Genomic DNA, 15,988 nt, shown 5'->3' with positions numbered 1-15,988 from the left:
ACATGGGAAGACACAGACACAGCGCTGGGTATTACAGCTCTGCAACAAGCCATGTGAGATTGTGATGATTTGTCACAGAGTATTTGCTTGCATTGCTGTCTGCAAAAGAGTTTCTATCACAGGATTAACCATAGACAAAAACAGACAGCGCTGGGCCTTACAGCTCTGCAGCAAGTCATGTACGATTAGCATGATTTGCCTCAGGTATAAACATGATAGCAAATCAAAGCCTTTCTTGTATATCCCAGTATAAATGGACCTGACAACACAGCGATTATGTGTAAACGCATTTTGCATCGAAAACAGATAACCAAACGGGACTCCAATACTTAGTCAGCGAATCCAGTGCTGTACAACATTGACATCTTATAGCAGGCAATAATCTAATCAGGTAACAACGTTAAATCGGAAAATATCAAACCGGCACTTCCTTACCAGATATGAGCCTCCAACATACAAGACTGCCTTCTCCTGTCGCCTGTGCAGAAGTATGAGGACCGCAGTCATTGGCCGGGCCCTTAAATAGCTTCACCTACGCGTAGAATCTTCGGTATTGAATCATCTGATGGAACGGCTTCCCGTGCATACTGATGTGGGTCTGTGTGATGCTCAGATGTTGATTGGCTGTTGGAGTTGACAGGATTACTTACTTACCGGAGGGCCAGGGTACTCGGAAGGGGATGTTGACAACTAATGGAGGTTTAATGATTAAGGCCCATCTTCCGTCTGCCATTAGCTTTCCTAGAATGTAGGTAGGAATGAGGTCGAGGGAAAGGAAGCAAGACTACTTGGTCTTTGGGTATCGTATTGCTCTCATCCGCTCATCTAGTTATCACGTACGAAAATACAGTGACCTCGACAGAAAAGAAGATGTTTTTTTGACGAGAGTTACATGCATAAATATCACAAAAACAGTGGTAAATAATGTAGCTCATAATCTAGTTCCTATTGTAGTTAAGTGTTTTTCAGGAACACTTAATTCCATTTTGTTTGATTTTCTGGGATAATAACATTTTGGAAAGTCATAATCAATAAAGTGTTCAAAGATTATCTATGGTTAAACTTCAAAGAGTGAACAGTAGTGTTGCGAAACATGTGGCAGTTACAAGCTGAACATTATATTCACAATCCAGAGTGCCAAAGAGTGATGGGATGCAATTAACCTGGTTGTTTAGCAAGACATGTTTATTAGACGGTCAAAAACCAAAGGCAAACCTCTGACTATGATAGACATGGAATTCCCACCACGGTTCATGCCATTAGCCGAAGATTAGTTTCATTCTGTTAATTAGCAAGACACGTTTATCAGAAGGTCAAAAGACAAAGACAAACCTAATAAAAAGTATGGCTATGAGTCCTGTGATAGACATGTAATTCCCACAGTAGTTCAGGCCATTAGCAGAAGATTAGTTCCATTTGCTCCAGGGATAAGATTCTGAGAATGTCATTATTGAAAAGGTCGTTATCAGTGGGTGTTCAAACATCAACCTTTGGTTTTAAGATTCAAACTGTAATTAAGATCAGAGGAAGATGCTAGAATAAAGACTTATACATCTTGACACCCTATAACACAGCGTGGGCTGGAGTTGGCTGGGAGTACAGAACACTAGACGTACGGAATAATGAAGGGACGGGGAGATATTTACGAAGGCCCACAACGTCACTGCGCTACACTTCTTCCACAGCCCTTCCACACCATGCTGCCAAGGGCAATACCTTCCATATTTTTTTAATTCGTTTATTAAAGAAATATTACATATAAATACTTGTACATACAAATTTACATGTATATACCTTCCATATACTAGTACCTCTTCCTCAGCCCTTCCACACCGTGCTGCCAAGGGCTATACCTGCCATACACCTTTTCCACAGCCCTTCCATACCGCGCTGCCAAAAGCTGTGGAAGAGGTGTAGCACATTGTCGTTGTGGGCCTTCGTAGATATTTGTAATGGACGCCTGAAAACCCAGAGGGCATCTTATAAAAGCTTCGGCATGCCTGCCGGATATTACTGACCGAAAAGAGGGTATTAAAGGCGGGAAGACGGATATCTTACGGGTTTGTCAGATCTCCTGACACCCGGCAGACAGACGGATTCATCACTGACACCGCTCATAACGTTCCCTTAAGATCTGCTACCCACCTTAAAGAAATTGGCCGTAGTTTTTAATCATCTTGGCGGTAGATTTACTACAAATGAAGTCGTTGAGTTATACGTCTGCTAAAGTAGTGTGAAGGACGGACGTTTGGCATTGGTCTATATGTCGTGGTAGAGGGGTGGTGGAAAAAGAAAATACTAGTGGTGATTTAATTTGATATGTCTGTCTTATTTACAGGCGGCCAGAGACCAGCCTAGACCAAGCATAATGGCTCGCCCATAATCGACAGAGATGGAGGGAGCTGGTTGGGTAGGTGGGCTCTACACACTCCGTGCAAGGGGATTGGGTGAGTGAGTGAGTGAGTGAGTGAGTGAGTGAGTGAGTGAGTGAGTGAGTGAGTGAGTGAGTGAGTGAGTGAGTGAGCGAGCGAGCGAGCGAGTGAGTCCTATTTACAATGTCTACCTTTGTGACCTGGTCTGCGAGTTGTTTTCCTTTGGTCTGATTATTTTAGACATCCCTGTGCCTTGCTTATTTCATTACTTGAATAATTTAGTTTCATTAATACCAGCTTCTCATCTGTAGTTTGCTTCTGTGTAGCCTGCATTACCGCCCTTCGCTTTAACGCACACACACCAGCTTCGTGGCAAGTCGGCTATTACACTGAGCGACCTGTCACACCTAACCTTTGCACATCAAACTGCAAGCGTTATTTAAAGCTATCTAGTCAGGGTGCCCTTAAATACCACATTTCACTGCTCTGAGACACACGGTGGCCAAGAGGTCACCCAAGTCGCGAAGGGCACACATAACGACCAATTTGACCCCCACCGCAAAGTTATACATGCGAATCTGAACCCAGATGAGTACAAAAGTATCATCAATTCTCTCTTGGGTGAAGGCCAACCTCATAAGCAAAAGGAAAAGAAAGCCATTCATAACTTGGTTTGGCGTATCTACTCACAGACATCCGAACTGTAAAAGCACACGTCCGGCCGGAAATGGAATCTCTCCGTGACGGAAGTAATAAAAGCCCGGAGGGAGTAAGGGTACATTTGTTCTGATGACCCCAATAATGTCCACAGTGCCGTGCCCTTCATGGTCATCTATCTCAGACTTCCTGTGGGAACACTCAAGTGCCGTCTGAGACAAGAAAGAGGCAAACAAGTAGCCTCTACCAGGCTTCGGGAGGCTGCTGGAGAGAGTAGAAATTGGCCAAATAGAGAGATAACATGCCAGGGGATTTGGTCCGTTGTAGAGTACAGTTTGCTGCCCTGTCATGTTATCTCTTTATTTGGCCAATTTCTACTCTTTCCAGCCGCCTCCCAAAGCCCGGTAGAGGCTAGAAAAAACTTAATTGCACGCAAATTGTAGTGGCTACAACGTACGGCAACATATAGATACGCATGTAAGAGCAATTGGTCTCCTAGCAGATCCTACACTGGCTAGGCAGTATCCATTGGCCAAGAAGTGTCCATTAGTGCTACTCCCTGTTTCGCTGTGAGCAGATCTTCAGTGGCTAATGGACACTGCTTGGCCGCTGGATACTGCCTTGACACCGAAGGATCTGTTTGGTTAAGAGCAAAATGATGACCTTGTCAGCACTATGCAATGTACACGAGGTCCAATATAAAATACAAATGTACAACAAGAAATTCAAGATTTCACACCTCCGTGAAGTATTTAGATTTTTTTTGTGAAGTTTTGTTTCATTCGTTATCGTGATTTTCTGTACATATTCCACTGTCCGTTAATGTCAACCTATGGTGAGATCGTTTCGATCTGCAATTCGACCTTCCTGTCAGCATTCCCCCGTGCCTCCCTTCTAGCTACTCCTAGATTCTGTATTCAAATAACTACGAACATACACACAAGAAAGTTAACATACAAACACACCAAATACACAGAGGTACAAAACATTAAGCTCAACTGTGTGCCATCAGCTTTTCTCTTGTGCTGTTCAGTAAGCAGTGCCTTCAACTGGTGACTTTGAAATGAAGAAAAGTTACAGATATCTGGCAAGGATGTTACAGACCATTTGCGAAATGTTTCAGAGATCACCGAACTCTTGGGTCAATGTGAAGTGTGACATTTAACTGTTACAGCCTCCGGCTACCGGGGATTTGTAACAAATGAGGTATTTCTGTTTCGCCGGAGCGGTGTCAGGAGAGACGCATGGCCCCCATGGCGGTCTGAGACCTGTGCTTCATCTCAATTTACGGCGTGTTTCCACCGTCGACCTCCGCCTGTCAGACTCTGGCGTTCGGTTACTGTGTATAGTTACAGGCAGCCTAGCAGCAGCACACAGTTTCCTTATTGGATGTATGGCAAGTAGAAACTAATAGAGTTCGATGTAATGTACCCAGCTGCCGCCGAGCCGCGTGCCAGCGAAGCTTGTGTGTTACGCCGAAGGGCGGTTATACCGGCTATACAGTACAGAACCTGGTGTGTTACGCCGCACACCGGCTTTACAGATACAGATACAGAATTTTGCAAAAAATCTGAACCTGGGACGTTAAAATTACTAAATTGTTTCTTTGTAATCTCCAAATTCGTTTTTATTCCGTTGTGGGTGACCAGAGAACTGCAAAGTCTTTCATAAAATTATATTCCAATAGCCAATATCTGTCAATACTTGTTATAGGTTTGTTCATCCGCAAATCTCATTCATATAAGTGGTACATAGATGAAGAGACTTACGTCAATAGATGTCAGTACATTAATACATATATCTTTATTGGTTTTCCAACCACCAAACATACATATGCAGGGAAAGACAAAAGTCTCCCTGAAGTGGATAGTTTGTTACAATATAATCAAAACACATAATACAATACAATCAATGAACAATAAACAGCTTAAAGATAACAAAATTGGATGCAGATACAGCATGGGATAGCTTATGAAACAGACTCATTGTACAGTTTTACCGCACAATGAACAAATGACCTTTTCAGTCGCTCAGTCCTGGCTTTTGGCACAGTGAAGGCACTGTCGTTCCGCAAGCATATACCTGTAGCTGTGGACCGTTGGGGGGGCACTAGGTCATGTAGTGGGTGCTCAGGCTTTATCATAGCTGTGAACAGCTTCAAAGCGGCCGCTTCCCTCCTTTCTTTCAAAGAAGGGAGCTTTGGAACTGTTGGAAATATTGATTATCAGACGTCAATACATTAATATTAATTATGATGACGAATGTACCTTTTTCCTACCTAAGTTGGTCTAAGATATATTGATGGCCCTCTCCCGGAAGCGTTGCTAAAAATAGAATTAGGATTAGACGCACATGATTATTTGATAAGAGGAGTAAGGGACAGTTCCTGGGCAGAGCACTTTCTGTAGTTAGACAGGATTATTCTATGCACGGCATGTTCGTGGATAAAGTAGATCACCTGCACACCTGCACACCACAGCCAACCAAACTGCAACTTGGAAAAATAAAGAGAAAGTGGCAATACGTATCTATGATTTTGCTTGAAATTCAAGGGAAAACTTTAATTGGAATTCAAGGGAAAACTTAAACCTGTATTGGTAGTCACCGGTTTAAAGTTAAAACCTTTGTTCCAACACAAAGACCAAACTGACTGGCATGGTCGTAAGTTAACGTTCTGGGTGAGAACGATCTACAATGTTGTCAAAAAAGTTTTAAATCTAAACCTGCGATGCGATCCCTGTGTGTCTTCCTGCGCTTTTCTGGGGAACTCGTGGGAACCCGTTTCAAACACCAGTTACTCGTGATTCACACCGACACTATAGGAAGTACGGTACCCACACACATTCCTGTAGTCAATACTCAATTATCTCCCCAATATGTAACAATGTAAGGACCAGACTGGGCTGTCACTGATCATCCATCTACCGTCTAACTCTCTTTATACACCTCTGACGATGATGTAAACAAAACCAGGAAGGAAAATTGAGTCACGATAAGTTCTTTACGTAGATAATAAAACCTATTGGACCTCCGTGGGCTTGCCATGTATAACGCTATTGATCTTTAGAGATCAAATTTCATTGGCGGTTCTAAGAATGGAATGTGTACATCGATAGGTACGTATGTTCTCATTGGTGTATTGTACTAAACATCGATATGCTGTAATTATACGTCATGGGAGTCATGTACAAGCTGCGTCATGGACATTAGCCTGTGACATAGTGAACGTCATCTCCACTGGTCGTACTTTCCCATTATAAGCGCGAGTAGTCCAGTGGCTTTAGCGACACTGCCTCTGGACCAAGAGGTTATGAGTTCGAATCCCGGTCGTGGTCGCTCACCCAACATTCATGCTAACTACTGTAATAGTCATAGTCACTAGGACACAGTTAAGCTATGGTCCATGCTTCGTATGGTTGTCGGAAAGACTATAGCTAGGGCAATTTCCCCGGTGAACAGTGAACCTGTAAAAATACTGCTCATAGCGTCTGTCTTGTCTGTCATGACCAGTGGACGATAAGCTCTTAAGTGACATGAAACTGGGTCGAGATCACTTTTCATTTTCCTCGCTGACCACCAAGTAGCTAGGGGGTGAAAGACTGCAATTTAGATAGTGGATTGTGCCAAATTGTAAGGCATCTTGATCTACAGTATGCATCTAGAAGGGCTTATCAAGAATAGAATGACAAGTTTATCACTGACACCACTGATCATTGATATTCCCAACACACACATCAAAGAGACATCTACAGCAATTCCATTACTATATTTAATTGGTACTTACGAATCATAGAAGCCTAGTTCTTTCATAATGGACGTTTGAGTAAGCATCCGGTCTACATGCAATTAACCTCCTACCTGGTTGGTATTCATAGAGCTCTCAATCGCTTAGTGCATGGCCGAACTGATTACTATATGGGATATACATTATACATGTAAGGTGCAATCTTCAAAGCAGATCTTGGGGTGGAAGACTGTAACCGTTACGGTTTCTGACTGTTGTTTTCGTGAATCCCATTTGTCGGAAAGAAAAACGTTACTATCTTTCCACCAAATATCTGCTTGGATATTATGTTAGGTGCACAAGAATGCTTGTCTCTTAAAGGCACCCAATGCAGTTTTAGGGCATATTCTAGTCACTTATATCTACGTACGGAGTTGAAACCATATTGTCCCAATGTATACTGACCCTCATTGAGCAAAAATACCCAAACTTTCAATGGAAAATGGTTACTGAAAGGAGGACCCTGGGCTGATTTTTTTGGTACCACCCATAAAATAAAGGACTCATCTTGAGACTTGTTACTGTAGTTTTAAATACCCAAAGTATGAAATACTTATTGAAATGTGCTAATGTGAAGCAGTATATGTCAACATCATAAAGATAGCCTTATTCAGAATATTTCCAGTTTTGCTGCTCTGAAATCGCATTGGATGTCTTTAAATCTTCATCATTCTGCAGGTCCGTACCTGTACATGTGGGTTCACCAGTCAGAGAAGGGCAGCTGCTTCTATAAACAGGAGATTTGTTGACTTTTTCGTCTTGCATCGAGTCTGGAAGATGCTCGGATGTGTGTTTTATTGGCCTGTGCATCAGGCAGGGTCGTGGGGTGGGTTTTCTCCCACGTTCTTTGGGAGAGGAATGAGGAAAATCCTTCCACAGAGACAATTAGACAACTAAATTTCCCCCAGACGTGTCCAGCTGCGCATTTCTGTCAGAGGACTCAGACGGATTGCGTAGGAGAACTCAGCTTTGATTAAGTACTGGGCAGATACTGACTACTGTAGGCTCATTTCTCATTCAGTTGTATTAAGATTAACTGCTGTATAGGAGCTTGGAAGGAACAGGATATATAAGTAACGAGTTATGAGATTTAGTATGACTTCGTTTCTTGATATTTGACAAACCACCTTAATTGGTCTCCGGGTTTAAAACAGTTCCCTTATTTGGACGTTTCTTTTATTTATTTGGACATCCATTTTCGTCACCATAATATAGTAAACCAATTACAATTAAGACTGCTCATCGTAATTGCCATGGACTGATTTCACATGTCTCAGAAGCGCCCCTATACGGCTAAAATATCCTTGCAAAGGATACACCCAGCATCTGCATAAACAGCATAGATCGCTAGAGGCCCTCATTGACACGTGAAGATGACTTCGGCTTCCCCTCGAGCAATAATATTACAGCTAACAATCTAAACTATTTCCCTTATACGGAAAGCAAGGCCGAGCCCGGGGACTATTACGCGCGGACTGCGGAGTGATTCCTGGCGCGCATGTGTACACGGCGGTACAGCGGCACATTGTGAGACCCGCCCTTGATGTTGTACAGAACTGAAGGATTGTAAGGCTTCCTTAAGGTTGACGCCGCGAACTCCAAGTCGCTGATTGACAAGCAAGTTGTCCGAAGACAGCGTCTATGAGACCACCTGCACACCTTGTAAGTCAATTTTCGCCTTAAAGTTTGATTCTGACAGTGAAAAGAATAGGACAGCCTTAACTTGACACGTTGTCTGACTATGCCAGACATGTGCATATGTTTCGCATGTATCATCACAAAAATCTTGAACAAGGTCACTGCCATACTTAAGGGCTGACAAGAGACATGCGGGGAAGATACGTTGACCGTTTCAGGGTGCGATTTTATGGAGTTTAGAGTTCGGTTTGCCGGTAGAATGGCTCATGAGCAATCTTCACTTCGTATCGGTTCTTTTGTTAGCTGTATACAGGTACGTACTGCTCACTAGACCCTATATCCGGGAACATAACAAGGACGTAGGTCGAGCAAGCCACACCTGTGTACAGCTAATGAGGGGGACCAACGTGAAGTGCAGACCGCTGAAAAACCCAGTCAACAGGAAATCGAACTCTAGTCTTTTAGTCGATATCTGTAAACATTTTATTTTTAACCTGTTGCACTGAACATTAGAATGCATGACCACTGTATATTTTATGACGAGTAACATGATTTTTAAACGCAGATAATATCAAAAATGAATATCAAGAAATGTGCATATGAGAATATACGTTTTGTGAAAACATTCTGACTGACGTTTCTTATATGTTAACAGGCTATAGGACTCTAATCAGGCCTACCAAGGACGCCAAACAAGACGAGCAACTTGTCATCACACCGTAACGCAGACAGTCTATACTTAGTGCCTCGGGCAAAAATCCTCAACAAGGCCTCCTATTCAACCGGGGTTTCAAGGCATTACGTTCACATTAAGCAGATCAGCCGAACTGAAATCTGATTTGAACAGTAAGTGCGGTGCGCTTTTAGCGTTGCTTCAGCCAAACCTAATTAGTAGATGGGCGCCGCACTTGGCATTGTCAATGTAAAACACCGTGGGAATGGACGTCTAGACAACCGTTTAAGTTGTACAGATGTTTTTTTTTTCGCTCGTGTTCTGTGTTTTGTTCGCCACTTGTTCGTTTTAAGGGCACCTGTGTGTACAAGTCTGTGTGTGCATAAATGCTCCTAATCTCCAAGCAGATCCTACGGTGGCAAGACAGTATCCATTGTCCAGAAAAGTTTGCTAATGGACACTCCTCTGTCCAATGGATACTGCCTTGCCACTGTAGGATCTACTTAGAGATTACTGCTACTGTCAGAGATTAGATATTCCAATATCGATATGTCACTGAGCAGCAGAGCAGCAGTTTTACTAGCCTCCTTCGCAGTCTTGTTGGGCGTGGGCGTAATTTTTTCTGTGAGCGACGCGAGTAATATGCCGCCGCGAGGGACGATTTGCTGCGGAGGGACTTTTGCCACGGAGAGAAGGTTTCCGCGCTCCAAGCCTTCTCTCCTTGGCAAAAGTCCCTCGGCAGCAAATCGTCCCTCGCGGCGGCATATTACTCGCGTCGCTCACAGAAAAAATTACGCCGACGCCCAACAAGACTGCGAAGGAGGCTACAGTTTTACTACCATGACATTGGCAACAACATATGAGGAGACAACCGTTTAGTTGTACAGGTGTGCATGTATTTTTTCGCTGTGTTTTGTTCGCCATTTGTTCGTTTTTAAGGGCACCTGTGTGTACATGTTTTTTTATTCCAACATGTAATCACAAGACGTGGTGACTGCACACTCAAGTTTCAACTTATATTAATGCCGCCACCAACACAGGGGACAATACACTGTGGTCATTGCCACCTGAGCGATGTAAGGAAACTTGTGTAAAATGCCTTTCCCAAGGGCACAAGATCGGTGGCATGTCAGGACTCGATCCCGGGACCTCTTGGCCCCACATGGTGTACATGTTTGCATGCTATATTCCGTGTTTTTTTCGGCATGTTCTGTGTTTTAAGGGCACCTGTGCGTACGGGTACATGTTTGCATGCTATATGCCAATATCGGCAGTTTTACGATCATCGTTAGCAGCGATGTCTGATGCATGAGTCACGTCTAGATCTGCTCCCTGTGGATTTCTGCTATTTTGATATCCTAGGCGTCTCTATGACAACCTTCATTTCGTATTCAGTCCCTTCATCAAGTCACAGTCTCCTGAAACACATACATTATTAACGTGTCAGGGCTCGAAATTAAAGGTGGTCAAATGGCCACTGATGACCAGTACAATTTAGGCTGGGACAACTAAAAAGACACTTTGGGACATTTTTTGGGACAATAGAAAAATAATCAACATCAGAATGTCAGCCCTTCTTTCGTTTATCAGGCACACGTCCTGGCTTTTGGATCCGGAAAAGTCCTCCAAAATTTCCTGTCTACTCTGCAATTATAGTGCTCCTGGGAGTGAACATAAGCAAAATGAAGTTGACTTTATTTATCCCGAAAAATAGGTTGGGACAGTTTATCCTCACTTTCATTTCATTTTTGGGACAGTGCTGGGACAGTAGGAAGAAAGGTCTGCGTGTTTTTTTTTAATATCACAAAAAATTGTACAGGGTAAAAGTATGACATCTATTGATATATAACTATAATTTCAGAAGGCTATTTTCTCTATACATAATTCAAAACTGCGTGACTGGTCTGGGATTGGAATGAGCTTTTACAATCATCGGATTGATTTGTATCGACATTCTAACATTGTTTTTTTTTTATTCCAAAATTTGCGACGACACACTCAATCATATCAACTTATTTCATGCCGCCACCAACACAGAGCAACACCTGTACAAATACAGGGCATACATTCAGGACAATACTCACTTGAGTTAAGTGAGGAAAGTGTAAAGTGCCTTTCCCAAGGGCACAAGATCGGCATGTCAGGACTAGAACCCGGGACCTCTTGGTTCCGAGTCGAGCACTCTGCCGCTACGCCACATGCACACGACCCCATATAACATTCTTGAGTTAATATATATCCTATAACGTTTCAGGCCGGAACAACATGATCCTTTCACACCTGTACCTCCTTCTGCTGACCGGGCTGATGCAGTTCGCACCCTGGACGCAAGGGGCGCCCCTGCCTGCGTGTAGCGGTCCCGAACCACTGTGCAACTGCCGAGGAACAGAAATCTACTGCTTCCAGCGAAGCCTGACGGAACCGCCGAGTGACATCCCCGCTGACACTACTATTCTAAGACTTGAGCGTAACCGGCTAACGTACGTTCCCCGTCAGGTGTTTAGCAACTTAAGCCGACTAAGAGAGCTGGACCTTTCCGACAATGTCATCCACAAGCTTGATGTCGGCACTTTCGACGGTCTAGAGAGTCTTGTGACCCTCAAGCTAGAAAAAAATCGTATAACGTCTAGTACTCTACTGGATGGAACCTTTCGTAATTTGAGGTCCTTAGCAAGATTAGGTCTTTGGGGGAATATCATTTCGACTTTGAGTGTTAATCTCTTTGACGGATTAACTAATCTGGAAGAGATTGACCTTAAGAATAACATCATAGAGGCCCTTCCAGTTGGTATTTTCTCTCAAACAACATCATTACGTACAGTAACTCTAGCTAATAATGGCCTCGAGTCACTGGACAACATTCTCCCCGCGATTCCAGATAACATTACAGAAGTAGACCTCAGTGGGAACAGTATAGCGAGCCTCAATCGGGACGGTTTTGCGAGGTTCACAAATCTCGCCACTTTATTCTTAGGTAGTAACGGATTTGGCGATCTGGAATCTGGGGTCTTCAACGGACTAGATAATCTTCGAAATCTGTATCTAGACGAAAACAGAATCTCTTCTCTCGCCTCTGGTCTCTTCCAGGGCCTGCCCAATTTAGGACAGATTTGGCTCGACAACAACGATCTTGCTGAATTGCGCAGGAACAGTTTCGGTGACCATCCTCTGCTCGCCTCTTTGTATCTTTCAAATAACACCATTTCAACGATCGAACCGGGAATTTTCAGCTCATTTCCTGCACTGCGTAAGATTGATCTAACATCCAACCGCATTTCGACCCTCCCAGATGGCGTGTTCGACAATCTAGCCGAGATTCGTGAGTTATACCTCTCTAACAATATGCTACAAAACCTCGACGAAGATATTTTCAAGGACTTTAGGAATGTTTTGGAAATTAAGATAGAAGAAAACAAACTGAAAAGCTTGCCTTCTGGCATTTTTCGAGGTTTGCAAACTCTAAAGAGGTTAGATTTGGGGGGTAACTCCCTCTCAGCTTTACCCGTGGATATTTTCGCTGGTCTCACGGAACTATCTCGGCTGGGTTTGTCAGATAACAACCTCGAAATTATCCAAGACGGCACTTTTGAGAACCTGCCAGCACTGAAATCTCTTGCCCTGTATGACATGGACATTCAGAACGTGTCCTGTGGGACCTTCCCGTCAAGCACTGAGGTAGAAGTCACGCTCGACTGTACGTGTCGACTCAAGCCGCTGTACGCGTGTCCTACCTTCAGGGCTCTGGGTTTCAGACTGATTTGCTGGAAGCCGCAGGAGCTTTACAAAAGGACACTAGATACTATCTCTAAAGATGTTCTGAAATGCATTACAAGCTCAGCCAATCGCAACCAAGGGTTTGGGGCTGGCTTCGCCATGCCTCTGATAATGTTGATAAACCTGTTGGTGAATAGCATCAGATTCTGAGAACGATTTGAAAGTTACCGATACTCTCCAAGCAGAGGTTGTGGGGGAATGATCGTTAGCTTTTTATATATGGCCGTAAATTTTTTTGTCGCTACCCCCACCGTCGGTAGCCGACGACCTTCTCTGGCTAATGGATACTGTCTTGCCACCGAAATTGATCTGCTTGGAGATTAAGTTACTGAATGCTTGGCGTGATCAAGTTAAAATCAGATGTAAGGGTTTGTGGATGGTAGATTCCAAACGTTTGATAGTGTATTATTGACAAACTGTTTCATTTCTAACTGTTGCTATAGTTGTCATACTTGAAGTATGTATATTGGCTTGAGTAAGATTTGAACTCTAAATTAGCCCCAAAACAAGAACAGAAGCAAGCTTGTGATTTTCCTTAAAAATGGGTACTGCTGATGTTTTCTAATAGATTTCTGTCTGCAGTGTTGTAAGGTATCATGAAAGAATGAAAAGGTTAAGAAAAATCTCTGTATGTAAAGCTATAGCTTATAATAGCTATCACTGATGGTTTCCTTGCTGCTAGGTGTAAAAACAAACAACTATTCAAGATACATTATTCAATATTGTACGTGGTGTAAATGTTCATGAGTATTACCTGTAAGGTGTATATAATTAGAGTAATAGATCTAGATATTTGTTGTTACATGTAACATGTATAATATATAATATATCGGTCGATTTGTAGATGTGTAGCAGGCTCGATGACTGGATTTTGTTTGAGTCTTTAGTTTATAATGCGTTTTTTTTTCATTCTGGCATATCACTTCTATTTGTTCATAAGTATTAATTATGAGGTGTATATAGTTGGAGTGATTGATCTAGATATTTGTTGTATAATCTGTAATATAGCAGCCGATTTGTGGCAGGCTCGATGACTGGACTCGGTTTTTTTGTCAAACCCAGCAAATTAAGCTAGTACCATGTATGTAAGTAAGTAATGCTAGTAAAATGTAGTATAATGTTAGACGTAGTCTTACATAACAATATTTTCTTAAACTTTCTATAACACGCTTGTTTTCCATTCTGGCATATCCCTTATATTTGTTCCGGAGTCCTGTTGCTGCCCCTGCGAGTACAGTACAAACAGACGTGATATACCAGAGGGAAGAGAACGCATAATAAAGTTCCACGAATAGCCCAGTCGTAGAGACTGCGCGTGCTATGAAGGTTAAGGCTAATTGGTACCTCTATATCTGTATAGTCCACACTCCTTAACACTACGCGATGTTTAGAAGCAAAATGTACTGGTGCAAGTGTGGAAAATTATTGTTCCAATACATGTTCACCAATCTATAAACCTGCATCTTTCCATTCAACTTTCTATTCAAGCAAGTTTTTAGGTAGTATTATATGAAATATTAATTTTACCGTATTTTATTAGAATTATTAGTCTCGTAAGTAGATTGGTTGGTAGATTAAGTTTTACTCAATCTTTCAGATATGAAGACTTAAAGGAACAGAACAGAAAATTGAATTGGATTGTTTAATAACACTCAGGGTTGTTTGAAGTCCCAGGTTTCTATGATTAAAGTGATAGACATTCACAGACTATTAGCTGCACCGTTTTGACACGCAAATCTATTTCTACGTAGCTGTAGTATGTGACATTCTGTTTAACATTAATTAATCATAATCTGCGGTAACTTGTGCCACAAAAAAACACTTCGCGACAGACCTCTCTCACAGGCTGCTGGCTGTGTGTACTTGGGGAAACTAGCTTAAAGGTATTTACATCATGTTTTGTTTATAATAACTCCTGTAATGTTTCTCCCAACTCTGAAAATACGATCATTGTTTATTTGGGATTATCCTTGCATAGCGAAAGATTTTTAACATGGCGTGGACTGCTTTAGCTGCTTAGTTCAATTCTATATTAGGGAGAAGTTAGTTTTGAAACGTTCTTCTTTTGCACAGAGGTAAGTTTGAAATGTTCTTCTTTTGCTCGAGTGAGTTTGAAACAGTCCATTTTGTATGGGGAGAGAGATGGAGTGAAATATGCCGTATTTGCTCGCGAGCGAATGTCGGCCTTTCTAGTCAGTTTTCTCCTGTTACATTTATTTTTCGAAATCAGGCGACACATAGCGCGCCCGTGGATGTCAAGTAAATCTGTATAACGTTTATATTACGTCTGTGGCCCCACAGAATTGTCACGACTGTTTTGTTTTAGTTTTAGTTTTTTTTGTACATCGGGCTATCAAATGATTTCTGTTGGTACTGCTCGGTTGTGTGATCGTCAGTACCAGAATCATAATTGTGCCGGTAGCCTGGTGTCGCTACAACTACATGTACACTCAAGGCTAACACACTGGGGTCGCGTGTACAAATACACTCACTCACTCACTCGCTCACTCACTCACTCACTCAGTCACTCACTCACTCACTCACTCACTCGCGCACTCACTCTCTCACTCACTCACTCACTCACTCACTCACTCACTCACTCACTCACTCACTCGCAAGCGTTACTTTTACAATTCCCTCATGGCTACCACACGGCATGTCGGCTTAAGCAAAGATTATGGCCGCGCCCAAGGAATGGAATAATTTTAGTCCGAAAACCAAGCATGGTATCGGGTGCGACATATATATTTCCATTTGCTTTGTTAGGACTCTAAATGATGTAAACTTTATATCATTTCTGACCCTTACCTTTTCCCTCATGACCTCAATAAAAAGCGGCCTACTTGCCTTTTTGTGCTTTTCATGAATAGAGAATTATACATGTCATGTAGTTCCATGAAAAACGGCTCGGGTTAATGAAATACGTTGGAACTCCTGTGGTGTGAATGACGGAATCAGGACTAAATTGGCCTAAATATTGTCTATGGCCTAAATTGGCCTAATTTTTATATGATAAGCAGTACGTGTCAATGACCTGTGTGAATCAAGCCTAGCCTGTGACATAAAATTCATGCATCTCGCAAAATGTCG

The 15,988-nt window shown here is 42.5% G+C and overlaps 1 protein-coding gene across 1 annotated transcript; it reads left to right on the top strand.

Moving 5' to 3' along the window:
• Positions 1–8,255: 8,255 nt before the first annotated feature.
• LOC109475196 (leucine-rich repeat-containing protein 15-like) lies at positions 8,256–14,352 on the top strand. The gene is made up of 3 exons (XM_019775778.1): positions 8,256–8,475; positions 9,107–9,297; positions 11,379–14,352. Exon 3 carries the CDS (start codon positions 11,390–11,392, stop codon positions 13,046–13,048), a length of 1,659 nt encoding a protein of 552 aa, XP_019631337.1. The 5' UTR covers positions 8,256–8,475; positions 9,107–9,297; positions 11,379–11,389; the 3' UTR covers positions 13,049–14,352.
• The last annotated feature ends 1,636 nt before the right edge of the window (positions 14,353–15,988 follow it).

The sequence above is a fragment of the Branchiostoma belcheri genome, unplaced genomic scaffold, assembly GCF_001625305.1.
Source record: "Branchiostoma belcheri isolate BF01 breed outbred unplaced genomic scaffold, Haploidv18h27 scaffold33, whole genome shotgun sequence".
Lineage (NCBI taxonomy): Eukaryota > Metazoa > Chordata > Leptocardii > Amphioxiformes > Branchiostomatidae > Branchiostoma > Branchiostoma belcheri.
Note: the sequence above shows the minus strand (reverse complement) of the source record. Positions and strands in the feature narration are given on the sequence as shown.

Bases quoted from the DNA above. Each gene is read 5' to 3' on its own strand.
- LOC109475196 (XM_019775778.1), top strand. From the start codon at position 11,390: ATGATCCTTTCACACCTGTACCTCCTTCTGCTGACCGGGCTGATGCAG.